Source organism: Salmo salar, chromosome ssa12, assembly GCF_905237065.1.
Source record: "Salmo salar chromosome ssa12, Ssal_v3.1, whole genome shotgun sequence".
In the NCBI taxonomy this organism is placed as follows: Eukaryota; Metazoa; Chordata; class Actinopteri; order Salmoniformes; family Salmonidae; genus Salmo; species Salmo salar.
The window spans coordinates 41,973,490-41,994,215 of record NC_059453.1 but is presented as its reverse complement, the minus strand read 5'-3'; the positions used below and the strand labels follow the sequence as shown (position 1 = coordinate 41,994,215).

Here is a 20,726-nt window from a genome sequence, read left to right as displayed (position 1 = left end):
GGTCTGAATACTTTCTCAAGGTACTGTACAAACCAAACTAATTTACACCATGCTATCCCTGAATCATTTGACTTCCGTTATGCATGAAACATGAAAGCGATAGGAGCAGCATAGAACATCCCAGTGTTATAAAAGTATTTCCATGGCAAATCAAAGCATTGTCACACTGTTTGAAATGTTCTGTAGCAGACAGGAGTAATGGCATTCTGCCCACAGGGAGGGCCTTTACAAACAAAAAAAACACTGAACTGGGTCACGTAATGTAAATAAGAGATCGGCTAAGAGAGAAGTTCAATTCATTCGAGGCAACAAATTACAACACAGGCATTGTTTGTGTTGTATAACTTGTGATTAACTTTGGAAAGCTTATTCAATCGGAGGTTGTCTCAAATGCTGATGAGCGTGACCACAGTGATTCAGTTGTCCTCTCAAGAAGATGAATGTTGCACCAAGGTTTAATCACGTGGGAGATATTGCTATCTGAGGGAAATTGTGCAACATGCGTCTCTTGACTGGGGTTTTGGTCAGTCAAGGACTCAGACCATCACTGCACTGTCACCATCACTGCACTGGATATGAAGTGACAAAAAAATAAAATCTATTTGCTGACTTGTCACTGAATCATGTGAGTGTTGAGGAACCGAAAAAATAAGGGAGTGGGAAGGGGCCAGGCCACTTCAGTGAAAAGGGAGTTAGGGGGAGGTGTTAAGGTATTCGTGTCCCGTTTGCACTGGGGGGGGGGGGGGGGAAATGGACCATGTCTGAATGAGGGGAGACCGCAGGCTGATTATTAGGGAGTAAGAGAACGGCAGCTACCCAAAAATGTATGTCCACAATGTATGCTGTGTGGATCTATTTGTACGTTTCAAAGAAAGATAACAAAAAGGCCATATGCAACATTTGTGCTGCTATTATTTCCCGAGGGGAGAAAGTGAAATTGTTCAATACCACAAACCTAATTACTCATTTGAAAGTCAATCACCCCCAGACGTTCAGCGACTACTTAGAACATAAGTAGAAAAAAAAACTAAGCGCATAAGAGTAAGAAAATTTCAGCGAGACAACTCAAAGCCGAAATCCATTAACGCCAAGATAACGGAATTCATTGTCCTTGACAATCAACCGTTCTCTGTCGTGGATAATGTTGGCTTTCGCCGACTGGTTGAGCACCTTGAGCCCCGGTACACACTACCAAGTAGGTGCTATTTTTCAGATGTTGCCCTACCGGAGTTACACAGTATTGTTGAAACGCACTTCCATGAGCTACTAGCTATGGGCGTCACTACCATTAGCTTCACGACTGACATTTGGACCAGAGACGTCAGTCCCATGAGCATGCTGAGTGACAGCACAGTGGGCGAACAAGGATTTCGTACTGAAGAAAGCCGTATTGCATGCTCAAGAACGTGCTGGTTCTCATACCACTGTTGCCATTTGAGAACATGTTTGAAACATGAACACTCCCCTAGCTCCATTCGAGCAACTGACTCGAGAAACAAGTTCATCAACAGTGTCTGTAGCAGACGTGATACCCTCTGTCATGGCATTGAAACGCCTGCTCAACAACACGGTCTGTGTCGGCAGTTGGGTTAAAACTTGTAAAAGTACTCAACTAGAGGCTGTGAACAAGCAATTCGGTGGCATTCCCTCTGAGCGTCTTTACTGTATCTCCACCATGCTCGATGCAAGGACCGCTACTTCGATGCAGACAAGAAACAGTGATTACTTGAAACTTTAGAGACAGCTGGACAAGATGGAAATGGACACAGTGACAGTACGCACCGAGGAAGAGGCGCCACGGACAGGCAGAGCTGAAACTTCACTGCTTGACATATGATGAAATTCTGGTTTGAAACAACTGAACGAAACAGCACAGCAGGTAAGTGAAATAAATGGGTTTTGATTATGTTTTACTGGTAATGGGGACATAAGTAAATGCCAACAAAATAACTTTTTGGTCAGTGTGTGCGTTTCAACTATTTAACTGTACTAGAATGCTTAAGGCCACAAATTTTAAATATCGGTATCGGGTTTTTTGGCAAGAAAGATATTGGATATCGGTATCGGACAGAAATGTCATATCGGTGCATCCCTAATTGAATGCCCTTTGAGCATGGTGTAGTCATTAATTACACTTTGGATGGTGTATCAATACAGCCAGTCACTACAAAGATACAGGCGTCTTTGCTAACTCAGTTGCCGGAAAGGAAGGAAACTGCTCAGGGATTTCACCATGAGGTCAATGGTGACTTTAAAACAGTTAGAGTTTATTTGTTGAGATAGGAGAAAACTGAGGATGGAGCAACCTTGTAGTTGTGTGTAGTGTACATTTTAGAATTTAAAAAGGGACTTTTTGTCCTGAATACAAAGTGTTATGTTGTTAGGGGAAAATCCTATACATTACTGAGTACCACTCTCCATATTTTCAAGCATACTGGTGGCTGCATCATTTTATGAGTATGCTTGTAATCGTTAAGGACTGGGGAGTTTTTCAGGATGAAAGAAATCAACTGAATGGAGCTAAGCACAGGCAAAATCCTAAAGGAAGAACTGGTTCAGTCTGCTTTCTACCAGACAATGGGAGATGAATTCACCTTTCAGCAGGGCAATAAGCTAAAACACAAGGCCAAATATACACTGGAGTTGCTTACCAAGACAGTAGTGAATGTTCCTGAGTGGCCGAGTTAAATTTTTTACTTAAATCTGCTTGAAATTCTTTTAGCAAATATTGTACAACCCAGATGTGCAAAGCGCTTGCCCAGAAAGAGACTCACAGCTGTAATAGCAGCCAAAGGTGATTCTAACATGTATTGACTCAGGTGTGAAAAGTTAAGAAAATTTGATATTTCTACATTTCATTTTTCAATACATTTGCTAAAATGTATAAAAACACGTTTTCACTTTATCATGGGGTATTGTGCGTAGATGGGTGAGATTTAAAAAAACATTTCATCCAAGGGGAATTAACACTTTGAAGGCATCGTATATATCGAGTCCAGCCAGGTTATAGAAAGGCTGCCATGTTAGCGCCTTTATTCTCGAATAAAGGCAATGTAACAATACGAAAGCGCCTCCGACAATTCCCTATGAAATGACCCGCAGTAAACAAGCAAAACAGAGCAGGGAATTTAAAGGGATACTTCAGGATTTTGTCAATAGGCCCTTTATCTACATCTGCAGAGTCAGATGAACGCGTGGATACCATTTTTAAATGTCTCTGCATGCCGTTTGAAAGAAGTTGCTAACTCAACATTAGAAAGGTGTTCCTAATGTTTTCTACACAGTGTATATGACTCTGGTTTTAACAATGTTTTGAAGCGCTACAGACAGTGTACATTGACTTTGTTTACAAACATTTAAGTAGAACAAGCTTATATTTTGGGTTCTGATGGTGTACAACAGTTGAACTAACCTTCAAGATATATATCATTAATTTAACACCCCAAAAATTATGGAGCAACTCCAGATTGCACCTTTACGAGGTTCTGGAAAAGAAAGGCGCCTAGCAGGACACCCGCGGGGCACTCAGTGGAGAGAGAATGATGACTGGTCAATGCAGTGTTTTCCACAAGTACATAGAGTAGCCAGCCAAACAGAAAAAGTAGCCAGACAAACAGAAAATGTAGCCAGCCAGGCGTCCCCGGCCCTGGGTTTGAAATGTTTTGCCAAAGGAGCTCTATTTTGGTGGCATCTTCTACATTCTAGTACCTTGATTCCATCTGAAATAGACAGCAAAATGATTGAATACTTTAAATCGCATGTACCTCCAGGGTCAGTCAGCAAAGAGAAAGATTATCCCAGCCATTGCATTGACAAACCGTTTATGGCAAGATACTATTAGGCCTAACTGAAGATATGAACATGGCCAGTGCCACTGCGCACCAAAAAACAGACCAGGCAGGATATAAAATATCCAAACAAAGGTGAATTTAGAAGAACCAAGTTAAACGGTAGCTAGCCACACCTTTTTAAATGCCATAGTTTGAGCTCCTAGGAGGCGAGATGAGAAAGCAAGCCAAGGCATTGCTGCTTCTCTGTAAAGGAGAGGACTAGCATCACAGATTTGCAGGAACTAATAGTTATTTCCCCATCAGGAGAGAACAAAGCATAAAGCGTTTAATCAACAGTCAATATCAAGATCAGAGTAGCTCATAAAAAATCTGAAATAAACAAATAGGTTTTTAGAAGGTTCAGCCTCAACATGCCATTTTATTTGTTGGTTTTGATTCAGTTTTAGAGTGTGCCTCTGAGAATCAGTTCTAGATGTTAGCAGAGTCCAGTTAACAGGTTTAGGCACTGCTTCGTGTACCCTCAAGCCTTGTTCACATTACCCATTAGCACTCTTACATTGGGCCGGACGTCATGCATTTCAAATGGGGACGTCCACAAAGGAGAGTAAACACAAAGCCCCCTTGTGGTTGAAAGGTAAAGGGGGAAACCAAGTCAGTCAACAATGCATTCAACTGAATTGTGTCTTGCACATTTAACCCAACCTCTCTCCGTTGTGAGACAACCGCTGCTGACGAATATTCAAACTTTGCGTCCTCTTCAGCCATAGTCCGTGGAAGAAAAGTACGTTATCAAACCACAGAAGAACATGAAAATATATGGTTTCCGTGATGGCTTTATGGGATAGCTAGCAACTTGTAAACAATTATCCCATTCCTATAAGTACTATTTTAATAGTAATGTAAACGAATACATATTGGCTGTCATGCCAATTATACTGAATAAAAATACAATTGCAACAATTTCAAAGATTTTACTGAGTCATAGGGAAATCAGTCAATTTAAATAAATTCATTAAGCCCTAATCTATGGATTTCACATGACTGGGCAGGGGTGCAGCCATAACATTTTTTTTTAAACTATCCACTGGGGAGGCAGGCCCAGCCAATCAGAATTAGTTTCCCCACAAAAAGGGCTTTATTACAGACAGAAATACTCCTCAGCACCCCACCTACCCCTCAGACAATCCCGCAGGTGAATATGGTGGATGTGGAGGTCCTGGGCTGGAGTGGTTACACATGGTTTTTGGTTGCGAGGCCGGTTGGATGTACTGACAAATTCCAATTGCATGCTCCCTCAAAAACTTGCGACATTTGTGTTGTGACAAAACTGCACATTTTAAAGTGGCCTTTTATTGTCCCCAGCACAAGGTACACCTCTGTAATGATCATGCTGTTAAATCAACTTTTTGATATGCCACACCTGTCAGGTGGATGGCTTATCTTGGCAAAAGAGAAATGCTCACTAACATGGATGTAAAAAAACATTTTTTTATATACAATTTTTTTGGTTTAATTTTTTTTTTTTAAATGGAGAAACACTTTGTGCTTATGAAAAATGTCAGTGATTTTTTTGTTCTCAACTCATGAAACATGGGACCAACACTTTACCAATTGTGTTTATAATTTGTTCAGTGTACACTATATGACTGTTGCCTCCCGTTAAGTTTGTGATGGTAATGACATTTGTTTTTTATGCTACTTATTAGGTGGAGGTAGCTAGCTACAGTGGTATGTAAACCTAGCATTTAGATTGCTGCTCTGCAAGCTAGTTTTAGTTGCTATAAAGTTAGAGAAACAAGTTGAGGAAAAGTAACTCGTTTTCACCTGAAACAATATTTATCCTGTCTTGAATGAAAAAGGTGATATTTTGGAATCTCCAAAAAATGCCATCTCTGACGAGACTTCACTTGTCTGTTCAGTAGCGGGGCAACATTCCGTGAAAATTACAAACTTACACAACCACTGAGTTGCATTGCAGAGTACATAGACATTGCTTAACCTCTCTGGGCCAGTAGGACTGTTACGTGTTACGTTTTTCTTGTTCCCCATTTTTCCCCTGCTAGTGTGTTTGTCTTGGGCATTACAGGTGTACCGAGCTGCGGCTAACGATGGTGGGCGTGGCTGTAGCTGATTACAGAGAGGATATCTGTTTTGCCGTGTGAGAAGAGAAGAGAGGAGGGGGAGAGAGAGAGAGGACACTTGTTTTTTGTTTGATTATTTGTGTTAATTTCCTTGTGTTTCAGCCTGTCCTCCTGAGGCGCTCCACCCTACCTAGGTCCTGGAGAAGGGAAAAGGTAGATCTGCCCATGGGTGTACATTCTCACGTAGATAACCCATTGTTTTATACACTAGGTTAGCCGGGCGGGTGTCACCCTTGTATTTTTCTTGGAACCAGGTAGGACAGTGGGTTAGGGTTTAGAATGTGTTAGGAAGGATTAGGTGTGTAGAAGAGGAGGGACCTTTTGTTTATTTTCATTACTTGGACCCCGAACCCAAACAATTCCCTTCTCTTACCTTCCCTTGTTGTGGTTGTTTTGTTTCTTATTAATTATTTATGGGTGTGTTATATTGTTTATTTAACTAATTCACTAAACATCCCCTGAGGGTTAAAATTGAGTTCTGGTTGTGGTCTGATTTATTTATCGCTCATTGCACCCCACATTTCTTCCCTTTTCATCTGTATTACCTGGTGTGTTTAGGCCCAAGCATTTACGTCTCCTCCTCAGACGAGCTACACCCGAGGGGAGAACGTAATATGGGGGCTCATCCGGGATATTTTTGATCCAGCTTGTGCCTGCACACTAGGGTAGTAAAGGTGGATTGGGTGGTTGTTGTGTTTGGTGTAGTGTTTAGTGCTGTGTAGTAGTTAGGTGGTGGATTTAGAATATGGCCAACTTTAACCTGAAGTTTTTTCTGGATAACCCAACGTGGGAGGGTTTTGAGAATTGTAGGAGAGTGGATTTAGAGACTTTGGCAGACCATTTCGATATCTCCGTGCCTAGGGGTTTTGTTAAGGCGGAGGTAAAGGCATTGGTATTAGCGGCACTGATGGAAAAGCAGGTGTTGGTTTTGCCTCGGCCTACGGTTGGAGAGGTGGTGGATGCTCTGGGTACCCCGACTAGGCCCGACGATGAGGTCGAGTATAAATCCCCGGACACCTTGCCTCGATTTGACCCTCTTTCTCCTGTGCCTACGGCTGTACATTTGCAGATGGAGGCAGAAGAGCGAGCACAAATCCGAAAGGATGAGCTACATCTCAAGTTGGAGATGCGCCGACTGGAGTTGGAAGCAGAAAAGGACCTTAAAATAAGGCAGATGGACTTCGAAATGCGCAAATTGGAATTAGGGGTGGAGATGGCGAGGCTGGCCGCTGTCCCTGCCGTTTCCAATAGTGTGTTTTCCACCCCAGGATCTGCCTCTACCTTTGACATTAGCCGGCATATTGCTTTAGTTCCACAATTCCGTGAGTCTGAGGTTGACTCTTACTTTTGTGCATTCGAACGCATAGCAGTGGCTTTGAATTGGCCTAGGGACGTGTGGCCGCTTTTACTCCAATGTAAATTGTCCGGTAAAGCGCAGGAGGTATTGGGTACTCTTTCTCTCGCTGATAGTCTTAATTATGACATAGTTAAGGCTACTGTGCTCCGTGGGTATGAGCTTGTGCCAGAGGCTTATAGACAAAAGTTTAGAAAGCACTCCAAATCCTCTATAAAAACTTTTGTTGAATTCGCTAGAGAGAAGGAGTCTCTCTTTGACAAATGGTGCTCAGCGAGTAAAATCAATGACTTTGAAGGTCTTCGTGAATTAATGTTATTGGAAGAATTTAAAAACAGCCTCCCAGAGCGGTTGGTTGTATACATTAAGGAACAGAAAGTGTTAAAGTTATCTGACGCCGCGGTGCTTGCAGATGAATTTGTGTTAACACATAAAACGGTGTTTCCCACACACCGTAGTGAGACTAGACCGGTTGTATCCTCTTCTGTCTACTATTCACCCCGTTACTCAGGAAGTACACGGCTGAATCAAAAGGAGGAACGCGCATGTTTTTACTGTCATAAAGTAGGACACGTAATTTCAGAATGTATGTCTCTAAAACACAAGTCACCAGCTTCAACCCCTAAACTCCATAAAAGTGTGGGTTTGATTAAAGTAACCAATAAGAGCTCTGTAAAGGAGAGTCCTGAAGTTGTACTAAGTCGTCCTGATCAAACGTACGACCCGTTCATATTTAAAGGCTTTGTTTCCCTGACAGATGATTCTGGAGACCAAAAGCCAGTTTTGATATTGAGAGATACTGGTGCGGCTCAGTCTGTAATTCTCTCGAGTGTTCTGCCTTGGTCAGAAGAGTCTTATTGTGGCTCTAGTGTATTATTGAGGGGGATCGAAATGGGTTGTGTGCCTGTTCCGTTACATACTGTCCATTTGACTTCTGATCTAGTGAGTGGATATTTCAGAATCGGTGTACAGTCCGAGCTTCCCGTACATGGGGTTGACCTAATCATGGGTAACGATCTAGCAGGAGGCAAAGTTGTGCCTGTGTTAGAAGTACTAGACAAGCCTGATGCTCAGTTAAGTGCTGATGTTTTGGGAACTACGTTTCCCGACGCATTTCCAGCGTGTGCCATTACGCGGGCGCAGTCACGTTGCTTAGGTACCATGGTAGACTTAGCTGACTCTGTGCTTGCACCTATGTTGAATGGGGAAGATATTCAGTGTTCTACTCCTGTGTTCCCAGTGAGTTCTGATCATGATGATGGAAATAAAGACAAGACAATGGCTTCCTCGGTGGACTGTTTAAGGTTGCCAGTTACTCGGGAGGAGCTAATAGCTGCCCAGATAGAGGATGTGGGCTTGGCCAAATGTTTTTCCTCCATGTTACCTTTGAGTGACAAAAACAGGAAAGGTGTCACGTATTTCCTTGAGAAGGGGCTTCTGATGAGAAAATGGACTCCCCGTGCTGACCTAGAAAATGATTGGAGTTCCGTTAGCCAGATTGTAGTTCCTGCCCCGTTTCAGACAAAGGTGTTGTCCCTAGCTCATGATATTCCCTGGTCTGGTCATCTAGGGGTGACTAAAACCTACGACCGACTCCTCCGTCATTTCTTCTGGCCGGGAATGAAACGGGATGTGGCTCGCTATTGCCGTACATGTAGTACTTGCCAGGTGGTGGGGAAGCCTAACCAGGTAATTTCCCAGGCTCCTCTCTGCCCTATTCCGGTCATGGGAGAGCCGTTTGAGAAGGTAATCATTGATTGTGTTGGTCCCTTACCCAGGACTAAGTCGGGTAATCAATTCTTGTTAACAATAATGTGCACTGCTACAAGGTACCCAGAGGCGATTCCTATGCGTAAAATCACAAGTAAGGCAATTGTGAAGGCGCTGATTAAGTATTTCTCTACCTTTGGATTTCCAAAAATTGTACAGACAGATCAAGGCACAAATTTTACATCAAAATTGTTTGGAAGTGTGTTGAAGTCCTTGTCAGTGTCCCATCAGATGTCTAGCGCTTATCACCCGGAGAGTCAGGGCGCGCTGGAACGTTGGCATCAGACGCTAAAAGCTATGTTGCGTAAATACTGTATGGACACAGGAAAAGATTGGGATGAGGGGGTGCCCTACGTGCTGTTTGCTATTCGGGAGACCGTACAGGAGTCTCTTGGGTTTAGCCCAGCTGAGCTAATCTTTGGTCATACCGTGAGAGGGCCTCTCAAGGTACTGAAAGAACAACTTATGGCTGATGATTCAGTTGGGTCCTCTACTAATGTACTAGACTATGTTAGTCAAGTCCGGGAGCGGTTGCATGACGCCTGTGCTGTAGCCAGAGAAAATCTGTCTTCCACACAAAAGAAAATGAAACGTCATTTTGATGTTAAATCTGTGTTTCGTTCTTTTCAACCAGGTGACCAAGTCTTGGTGTTGTTGCCGGTACCCGGCTCGTGTCTCTCTTCCAGTTTCTCTGGCCCATATGTAGTGGACCGAAAACTCAGTGATACTGATTATGTTATCAAAACGCCAGACCGTAGACGACCATTTAGGGTATGTCACATTAACATGATTAAAGCCTATCTTGTTAGAGGTGGTACCGAGTCTCCCATTACCAGTGAAAAACCTGTTGTATCCTCTGTTGCTTCTGTGAGCCTGGTTACTCACCCAGGAGTCAGCCTAAATGATGAGGACGGTTTGGTGATGCGGAATACTCCTGAGCAGTGTGCTCGTTTGTGTAATTCTGAGATGGTGGCGTCTCTCCCAACCCATTTGTTGCATTTGAATGATCAGCAGAGATCTGATATTGAGTTACTAATCACTGATTTTCCAAGTCTCTTTCAGGATGTTCCCAGTCGTACCAATGTGTTGAAACATGATATAAATGTAGGTGATGCTGCTCCAATCAAACAGCACCCTTATCGTGTGAATTCAATCAAGAGAGGAGTGATGAAGAAAGAGGTAACTTATTTACTGGAAAATGAGATGGCAATCCCCAGTGGCAGTCCTTGGAGTTCCCCCTGTCTGCTGATTCCAAAGCCTGACGGGACTCAAAGATTTTGCACTGACTACAGGAAAGTGAATAATGTTACTATACCTGACTCATTCCCTTTACCTCGCATGGATGACTGTATAGACACCATTGGATCGGCTGCGTATGTTACTAAGCTTGACTTGTTAAAAGGTTATTGGCAGGTGCCTTTAACCCTTCGTGCCTCTGAGGTGTCTGCTTTTGTAACTCCTGACAGTTTCTGTCAGTACACAGTGATGGCTTTTGGAATGAGGAATGCTCCAGCCACGTTTCAACGTTTGGTAAATATTGTGTTGGCTGATGTTCCTGATTGTACTGCATATCTGGATGACCTGGTTGTTCATTCGACTACCTGGCTTGATCACCTGAGCACATTGAGGGCTGTGTTTGCACGCTTGGCCAACTCTTCTTTGACCCTTAACTTAGCCAAATGTGAGTTTGGAAAGGCAACTGTTACATATTTGGGTAAAGAGGTAGGTCGGGGTCAGGTGCGTGCACGTAGCAGCTAAGGTGGATGCTATCACCCGGTTTCCTGCCCCTGCCACTCGCCGAGAATTACGCAGATTTTTAGGCATGACGGGTTATTATCGTACATTTTGTAGGAATTTCTCAACAGTTGTAGCCCCACTGACTAGGTTACTCAGTCCTTCAGTATCCTTTGAGTGGACCGCTGAGTGTCAATCTGCTTTTGACTCTGTAAAAGCACTATTGTGTACTTCTCCTGTTCTTTCTGCCCCTGATTTCCAGAAACCATTTAAGTTGGAGGTGGATGCCAGTTCAGTGGGTGCAGGTGCTGTACTATTACAGGAACACGATGGTCTAGATCACCCAGTTTGCTACTTCTCTCGAAAATTCAACAGCTGTCAGTCAAGGTATTCCACTATCGAACAGGAGACCCTGGCGCTGTTATTTGCCCTACAATTTTTTGAAGTTTATGTTGGTTCCAGTGTGTTGCCTGTTGTGGTATACACAGACCACAACCCTTTAACTTTCTTGAGCCGCATGTATAACCACAACCAATGTCTTATGCGTTGGGCGTTGGTTATACAGGGTTATAATTTACAAATTCAGCACATAAAGGGTTCGGAAAACATCGTTGCGGATGCTTTGTCCCGTGCCTAGTAAAAAAAAAAAAAATACTAATAGCACCAGGCATTGATAACTTCGCTGTTGTAAAAAAATATATATATGTATGTAAGGGTTTTATCATAAACCCAGGGGTTTACTCTTTTTGGGGGGGGCGTGTTACGTGTTACGTTTTTCTTGTTCCCCATTTTTCCCCTGCTAGTGTGTTTGTCTTGGGCATTACAGGTGTACCGAGCTGCGGCTAACGATGGTGGGCGTGGCTGTAGCTGATTACAGAGAGGATATCTGTTTTGCCGTGTGAGAAGAGAAGAGAGGAGGGGGAGAGAGAGAGAGGACACTTGTTTTTTGTTTGATTATTTGTGTTAATTTCCTTGTGTTTCAGCCTGTCCTCCTGAGGCGCTCCACCCTACCTAGGTCCTGGAGAAGGGAAAAGGTAGATCTGCCCATGGGTGTACATTCTCACGTAGATAACCCATTGTTTTATACACTAGGTTAGCCGGGCGGGTGTCACCCTTGTATTTTTCTTGGAACCAGGTAGGACAGTGGGTTAGGGTTTAGAATGTGTTAGGAAGGATTAGGTGTGTAGAAGAGGAGGGACCTTTTGTTTATTTTCATTACTTGGACCCCGAACCCAAACAATTCCCTTCTCTTACCTTCCCTTGTTGTGGTTGTTTTGTTTCTTATTAATTATTTATGGGTGTGTTATATTGTTTATTTAACTAATTCACTAAACATCCCCTGAGGGTTAAAATTGAGTTCTGGTTGTGGTCTGATTTATTTATCGCTCATTGCACCCCACATTTCTTCCCTTTTCATCTGTATTACCTGGTGTGTTTAGGCCCAAGCATTTACGTCTCCTCCTCAGACGAGCTACACCCGAGGGGAGAACGTAATAAGGACGCTTGCGTCCCACCTACTCAACAGCCAGTGGAATCCCGTGGCGCGATATTCAAATACCTTAGAAATGCTATTACTTCAATTTCTCAAACATATGACTATTTTACACCATTTTAAAGACAAGACTCTCGTTAATCTAACCACACTGTCCGATTTCAAAAAGGCTTTACAACGAAAGCAAAACATTAGATTATGTCAGCAGAGTACCCAGCCAGAAATAATCAGACACCCATTTTTCAAGCTAGCATATAATGTCACATAAACCCAAACCACAGCTAAATGCAGCACTAACCTTTGATGATCTTCATCAGATGACAACCCTAGGACATTGTTATACAATACATGCATGTTTTGTTCAATCAAGTTCATATTTATATCAAAAACCAGCTTTTTACATTAGCATGTGACTAGCATGTGACTAGCATTCCCGCCGAACACTGCCGGTGAATTTACTAAATTACTCACGATAAACGTTCACAAAAAACATAAATTATTTAAAGAATTATAGATACAGAACTCCTTTATGCAATCGCGGTGTCCAATTTTAAAATAGCTTTTCGGTGAAAGCACATTTTGCAATATTCTGAGTAGATAGCCCGGCCATCACGGGCTAGCTATTTTGACACCCACCAAGTGTGGTACTCACCAAACTCAGATTTACTATTAGAAAAATTGGATTTCTTTTGCTGTTCTTCATCAGAATGCACTCCCAGGACTTCTACTTCAATAACAAATGATGGTTTGGTTCCAAATAATCCATAGTTATATCCAAATAGCGGCGTTTTGTTCGTGCGTTCAAGACACTATCCGAAGGGTAAAGAAGGGTGACGCGCCCGGCGCGTTTCGTGATAAAAAAATTCAAAATATTCCATTACCGTACTTCGAAGCATGTCAAACGCTGTTTAAAATCAATTTTTATGCGATTTTTCGCGTAAAAAAAGCGATAATATTCCGACCGGGAAACCCTGTTTTCGTTCAAAGACGAAAAAATAAAAACATGGTGTCGGCTCGTGCACGCGCCCCAGTCTCATTGTTCTCAGATCGACCACTTACCAAATGCGCTACTGTTTTTCAGCCATGGCCTGCAAAGTCCCCATTCAACGTTCTGGCGACTTCTGAGAGCCTATGGGAGCGTTAGAAAATGTCATGTTATGCCAGCGATCCCCTGTTTTGGATAGAGATGATCAAGAAGGCCAAGAAATAGTCAGAGAGAGCACTTCCTGTTTGGAATCTTCTCAGGTTTTGGCCTGCCAAATGAGTTCTGTTATACTCACAGACACCATTCAAACAGTTTTAGAAACTTTAGGGTGTTTTCTATCCAAATCAAACAATTGTATGCATATTCTAGTTACTGGGCAGGAGTAGTAACCAGATTAAATCGGGTACGTTTTTTATCCGGCCATGCAAATACTGCCCCCTATCCCCAACAGGTTAAACAGTTCCCCATGGGAACTTATGGACATGTGTCAGAAGCATTATCTTTTCTAAACGGTGAAATGGCTGCACACAAGGCTTGACAAAGCACCTTTATACTTTGTGCTATTACAGCAAGAAATGCATGTGCAGGGTCTGCCTTACTGTGTAAAGTCTAACTTCAACATATTGGCCAGGAACATAAGCAGATCATGTAGTCAACTTTTTTTTTTTTTTCTAATTTTTTTTTTAAGAGGCGCTATAACAAGAGCCAAATACGGGAAAGTGCCAAGTACTTCCACTCTGAAAAAAAAAATCATCAGCAGCTCCATCCAAGTCAGGGCTAGTGACACTGATAGTAGCTGAAGGTCTGGCTTATAGAGAGCAATGGGAAAACTGATAGTCTTGTATTCATGTCCTATCAAACTGGATGCGGGGGGTCTAACACTATCTCAGGTATAATGATCTAGCATTACCAGCTCTCATTGTTCAAGTGGTGGATAATGAGAGGCCTGGCTGAGGGCATGCCCACTGTTATTACTCCAGTTTTTCCCACTTGAGTGCAAAGAGCAGGTCGTAAACTGTAGGTGCGGGTTTTAGGCTGAGAATCTGACATGGTGATAATACACTGACCCAGTACCCAAACAACTGATGGAATGATTCCCCTCCATAAAGACTGGCACACTTTAAAAAAAACGACGCTGATTTTCATAGGTAAGAGTCGACTCTAAACCTTAGCAGAAAATAAGCATGAAAGAAACTGGCAGTTTAACATTTCAATCTGTTCCAAAATAGGAATATTTCAAAACAATTAAAAGATTCAAAGGCCACGATACTGTTGTATAACAGCAATGTAAATGGTTCAGTGTGATAATTTCAATAATGGATTGTGTCACTTGATCTCTCGGGATGGGGGGGAAGTTTAGTAACAGTATCACAGTGGGTAGCCTAAACTGACACTTTGTACTGTGCTTCAGTGCCATGTTAACTGAAAGCACATCAGCTGAAAACATGCACCTGCACACACACGGAAGAACTGTCCTGCGAATTCTCAGATCTTCTGCCCTTTAGGAGTTCTGTTTTTAAATGTATTTGTGAGACCCTCACCCTATCTGCTGCTTCTTAGAAATACACAGAACCTCGGATGGAAATACTCAGTTTCAGTAGTAGCTTATTAATAACCCGTTACACTTGTACCCTTGTAAAGGGTTGAAATTGGCAGATTTGGGCACTAATAAGCACCTAAATTGGAACGTAGTGGCTGTACATTAACATATTATATATGACGTCACAGCTCTGGCTTTGCCAGCTCTGTATAGGTTTAGACTAACATAAGTTGCGTGACAAGAAGTTCCTCCATCCCTTCTGGTAATTGGGCAACTTTTGCACATTTCTAATAGTCTGAGGCAAATACTGTAAATTAAGATGACTTTGTTTTTTGAAAGATTAGACGTGGAGGATAATAAATAACACTGACTTCATACAAGCAAGCCAAACACCCATGAGTCCAAACGTGCACTTCACATTTCCAGTGTCAACATTTATGCTCACTATGTTTGATGTAGAGTACCAGTCAAGTTTGGACACACCTACTCATTCAAGGGTTTTTCCTTTCTTTTTACTATTTTCTACATTGTATAATAATAGTGAAGACATCAAAACTATGAAATAACACATGGAATCATGTAGTAACCAAAAATGTGTTTAACAAATCAAAATATATTTGAGATTTCAGATTCTTCAAAGTAGCCACCCTTTGCCTTGATGACAGCTTTGCACACTAGGCATTCTATCAACTAGCTTCACCTGGAATTTCTCTGAATTGCCCTTTGAAAGCCTATCACTGTAAGAGTATATTCTATAACTTAGCTAGTCGTGTTGGCAATAGAACAGGTTTTCAAATCATTCCCACCTGACACAGATTTCTAATGGACCGTTTTGGACTGCGTAAACTGTAATTGTGTGATGGAGGAGATGCAGGGATGTGTTCCAAACAAAACTACAAGTGTGCTCTCTAGTTCCTCAACGGTACAGCTAGGAGTTCTCATAAAGTACAGTGTAGTTGACTCTTCTTTGAGTCATAAAAGAGCATTGAAATTGCTTAGGAACTATGCACACTTGGAGGTGTGTGGCCACTTGGAAACACCAGTTAGTCCCCTCATTCAAACCCTTGTACTGTTTTTGACTTGTGTTGCACCTACCCCACATTCTGAAGGAATAGTCTTACCATGTTACTGAATGTATCCCAGAGTATTTTAAGATTTCGTTACTAAGAAATGCGGCAAAAAGTACAGTAAATGTAAAATGCACAAAATCAACAGTGTAATGTTTGGTCTTGTGAACTGTTGTGTACACACCTTTGGTCTAAAAAAATTCCCATTATCTACAAACTGATCCTTTTCTATTGCTAACATGATTATGCATATGCATTTCATATTTGTTCGGTAAGAAACATTTCAATTTAGCCGTATACATATAGGCCAATTCCCAAAAGTGTAAAGGCGATTATCCTGGGTATCCAGGAAGGATATTGACCTCATCCCGTCAGTAGAGGATGCCTGGTTAGTCATTCAAAGCGCCTTCCTCACCATCTTAAATAAGCATGCCCCGTTCAAAAAATGTTGAACCAGGAACAGATATAGCCCTTGGTTCTCTCCAGACCTGACTGCCCTTGACCAGCACAAAAACAACCTGTGGCGTTCTGCATTAGCGTCAAATAGTCCCCGTGATATGCTACTTCAGGGAAGTTAGGAACCAATACACACATGCAGTTAGGAAAGCCAAAGCTAGCTTTTTCAAACAGAAATGTTCATCCTGTAGCACAAACTCAAAAAAGTTCTGGGACACTGTAACATCCATGGAGAATAAGAGCACCTCCTCCCAGCTGCCCACTGCACTGAGGCTAGGAAACACTGTCACCACTAATAAATCCACTAATTGCGAATCTCAATAAGCATTTTTCTACAGCTGGCCATGCCTTCCACCTGGCTACCACTACCCCGATCAACAGCCCTCCAACCCCGACAGCAATTCGCCCAAGCCTCCCCCATTTCTCCTTCACCCAAATCCAGATAACTGACGTTCTGAAAGAGCTGCAAAATCTGGACCCCTACAAATCAGCCGAGCTAGACAATCTGGACCGACTCCATCTAAAATGATCTGCCGAAATTGTTGCAACCCCTATTACTAGCCTGTTCAACCTCTTTCGTATCGTTTGAGATTCCTATAGATTGGAAAGCTGCCGCGGTCATCCCCCTCTTCAAAGAGGGAGACACTCTAGACCCAAACTGCTACAATCCAATATCTATCCTACCTTGCCTTTTTAAGGTCTTTGAAAGCCAAGTTAACAAACAGATCAGCGACCATTTCGAATACCACCGTACCTTCTCCACCATGCAATCTGGTTTCAGAGCAGGTCATGGGTGCACCTCAGCCACGCTCAAGGTCCTAAACGATATCATAACCGCCATCGATAAGAGACATTACTGTGCAGCCGTATTCATCGACCTGGCCAAGGCTTTCGACTCTGTCAATCACCACATTCTTATTGGCAGACTCAACAGCCTTGGTTTCTCAAATGACTGCCTCACCTGGTTCACCAACTACTTCTCAGACAGAGTTCAGTGTGTCAAATCGGAGGGCCTGTTGTCCAGACCTCTGGCAGTCTCTATGGGGGTGCCACAAGGTTCAATTCTCGGGCCGACTCTCTTCTCCGTATACATCAATGATGTCGCTCTTGCTGCTGGTGATTCTCTGATCCACCTCTAAACAGACGACACCATTCTGTATACCTCTGGCCCTTCTTTGGACACTGTTAACTAACCTCCAGACGAGCTTCAATGTCATACAACTCTCCTTCCGTGGCCTCCAACTGCTCTTAAACGCAAGTAAAACTAAATGCATGCTCTTCAACCGATCGCTGCCCGCACCTGCCCGCCCATCCAGCATCACTACTCTGGACGGTTCTGACTTAGAATATGTGGAAAACTACAAATACATAGGTGTCTGGCTAGCCTACTGTAAACTCTCCTTCCAGACTCATTAAGTATCTCCAATCCAAAATGAAATCTAGAATCGGCTTCTTATTTCACAACAAAGCATCCTTCACTCATGCTGCCAAACATACTAGAGGTTGACCGATTAATCGGAATGCCTGATTAATTAGGGCCGATTTCAAGTTTTCATAACAACCGGTAATCGGTATTTTTGTCCACCGATTTTTTTCTCTCTTCCCCCCCCCCCACCTTTATTTAACAAGGCAAGTCAGATTAAGAGCACATACTTATTTTCAATGGCGGCCTAGGAACGGGGGTTAACTGCCTTGTTCAGGGGGGAGTCGGGGATTCATTTTTGCAACCTTCCGGTTACTAGTCCAACGCTCTAACCACCTGTCTTACATTGCACTCCACGAGGAGCCTGCATGGCAGGCTGACTACCTGTTACGCGAGGGCAGCAAGAAGCCAAGGTAAGTTGCTAGCTAGCATTAAACTTACCTTATAAAAAACAATCAATCTTATCACAATCACTAGTTAAACTAGTAATATCATCAACCATGTGTAGTTATCTAACGTGTCCTGCGTTGCATATAATCGATGCGGTGCCTGTTCATTTCTCATCGAATCACAGCCTACTTCGACAAACGGGTGATGATTTAACAAGCGCATTTGCGAAAAAAGTACTGTCATTGCACCAATGTACCTAACCATAAACATCAATGCTTTTCTTTATAGGCCGTAATTAATTTGCCAGAATTGTACATAATTATGACATAACATTGAAGGTTGTGCAATGTAACAGGAATATTTAGACTTAGGGATGCCACCCGTTAGATAAAATACAGAACGGTTCCGTATTTCACTGAAATAATAAACATTTCGTTTTCGAAATGATAGTTTCCGGATTCGACCATATTAATAACCAAAGGCTCGTATTTCTGTGTGTTATTATGTTATAATTAAGTCTATGATTTGATAGAGCAGTCTGACTGAGCGATGGTAGGCAGCAGCAGGCTCGTACGCATTCATTCAAACAGCACCTGCGTGCATTTTGCCAGCAGTTCTTCGCAATTCTTCAAGCATTGCACTGTTTATGACTTCAAGCCTATCAACCCCCGAGATTAGGCTGGTGTAACCCATGTGAAATGGCTAGCTAGTTTATCGGGTGCGCGCTAATAGCGTTTCAAACGTCACTCGCTCTGAGACTTGGAGTAGTTGTTTCTTTGCTCTACATGGGTAACGCTGCTTCGAGGGTGGCTGTTGTCGATGTGTTCCTGGTTCAAGCCCAGGTAGGAGCGAGGAGAGGGACGGAAGCTATACTGTTACACTGGCAATACTAAAGTGCCTATAAGAACATCCAATAGTCAAAAGGTATATGAAATACAAATGGTAGAGAGAAATAGTCCTAATTCCTATAATAACTACAACCTAAAACTTACCTGGGAATATTGAAGACTCATGTTCAAAGGAACCACCAGCTTTCATATGTTCTCATGTTCTGAGCAAGGAACTTAAACGTTAGCTTTTTTACATGGCACATTTTGCACTTTCACTTTCTTCTCCAACACTGTTTTTGCATTATTTAAACCAATTGAACATGTTTCATTTATTTATTTGAGGCTAAATAGATTTTATTAATGTATTATATTAAGTTACAATAAGTGTTCATTCAGTATTGTTGTAATTGTCATTATTACAAATAAATTAAAATAAATGTAAAAAACTGCCGATTAATCGGTATCTGCTTTTTTTTGGTCCTCCAATATCAGTATCGGCGGTGGAAAATCATAATCGGTCGACCTCTAAATCATACCCTCGTAAAACTGACCATCCTACCGATCCTAGACTTCAGCGATGTCATTTACAAAATAGCCTCCAACACTCTACTCAACAAATTGGACGCAGTCTATCACAGTGCCATCCGTTTTGTCACCAAAGCCCCATATACTACCCACCACTGCGACCTGTATGCTCGTTGGCTGGCCCTCGCTTCATACTAGTCTCCAAACCTACTGGTTCCAGGTAATCTACAAGTCTCTGCTAGGTAAAGCCCCGCCTTATCTCAGCTCACTGGTTACCAGTGAGCTGCGCTCCAGCGGGTAAATCTCACTGGTCACCCCCAAAGCCAATCCTTCCTTTGGCCGCCTTTCCTTCCAGTTCTCTGCTGCCAATGACTGGAACGAACTGCAAAAATCACTGAAGCTGGATATCTCCCTCACTAGCTTCAAGCATCAGGTGTCAGAGCAGCTCAGATCACTGCACATAGCCCATCTGTAAATAGCCCATCCAACTACCTCATCCCCATACTGTATTTATCTTGCTCCTTTGCACCCCAGTATCTCTACTTGCACATTCATCTTCTGCACATCTACCATTCCAGTGTTTAATTGCTATATTGTAATTACTTCGCCACCATGGCCTATTTATTGCCTTACCCCCCTTATCCTGCCTCATTTGCACATACTGTAATTAGACTTTTTCTACTGTATTATTGACTGTTTGTTTATTCCATGTGTAACTCTATTGTTGTATGTGTCAAACTGCTTTGCTTTATCTTGGCCAGGTTGCAGTTGCAACTAGTCTACCTAGTTAAATAAAGGTGAAATATATATATTTTTTTAAAGCACTACAGCAAAAAGTCAAAATCATAGACTGACCTACATGCACCATATTTGCAAAGTGTAAGTGCAATGCAGGCCACATGCAGCCAGCACAGTTGACTTCCATTCAACAAACTACAATTGTCTCTGTTATCTAATTGTGGCATCAATAAGGGATGGAGACCGGTGCATATATTTGGCTTTACCTCTTGTTCCAGTCGCCATATCTGCCACCTTCTGAAAGGCATCCAGGAAAGAGCCTGTGACGACGATAGTTGCCCTAAAAAATAAAAACAAATACAATGATAAGCATTACAGTTAAACTACTTTAAAAATGGCATATTGTAGTGAAACATTTGATTTTCCTGTGTTTTAAATACACTCAGTGGCCAGTTTATTAGGTTCATCCATCTAGTACCGGGTCGGGCCG

At 42.4% G+C, this 20,726-nt stretch overlaps 1 protein-coding gene across 2 annotated transcripts in view; it reads right to left on the bottom strand.

Moving 5' to 3' along the window:
• Positions 1 to 20,726, bottom strand: part of mtss1 (MTSS I-BAR domain containing 1) — a 115,461-nt gene that overhangs the window by 74,706 nt on the left and 20,029 nt on the right. For both annotated transcript variants that reach the window (XM_014131670.2, XM_014131671.2), the window contains exon 3: positions 20,503 to 20,576. In XM_014131670.2, coding sequence (XP_013987145.1) covers positions 20,503 to 20,576 — 74 coding nt within the window. The remainder of the gene's footprint in view (positions 1 to 20,502; positions 20,577 to 20,726) is intronic.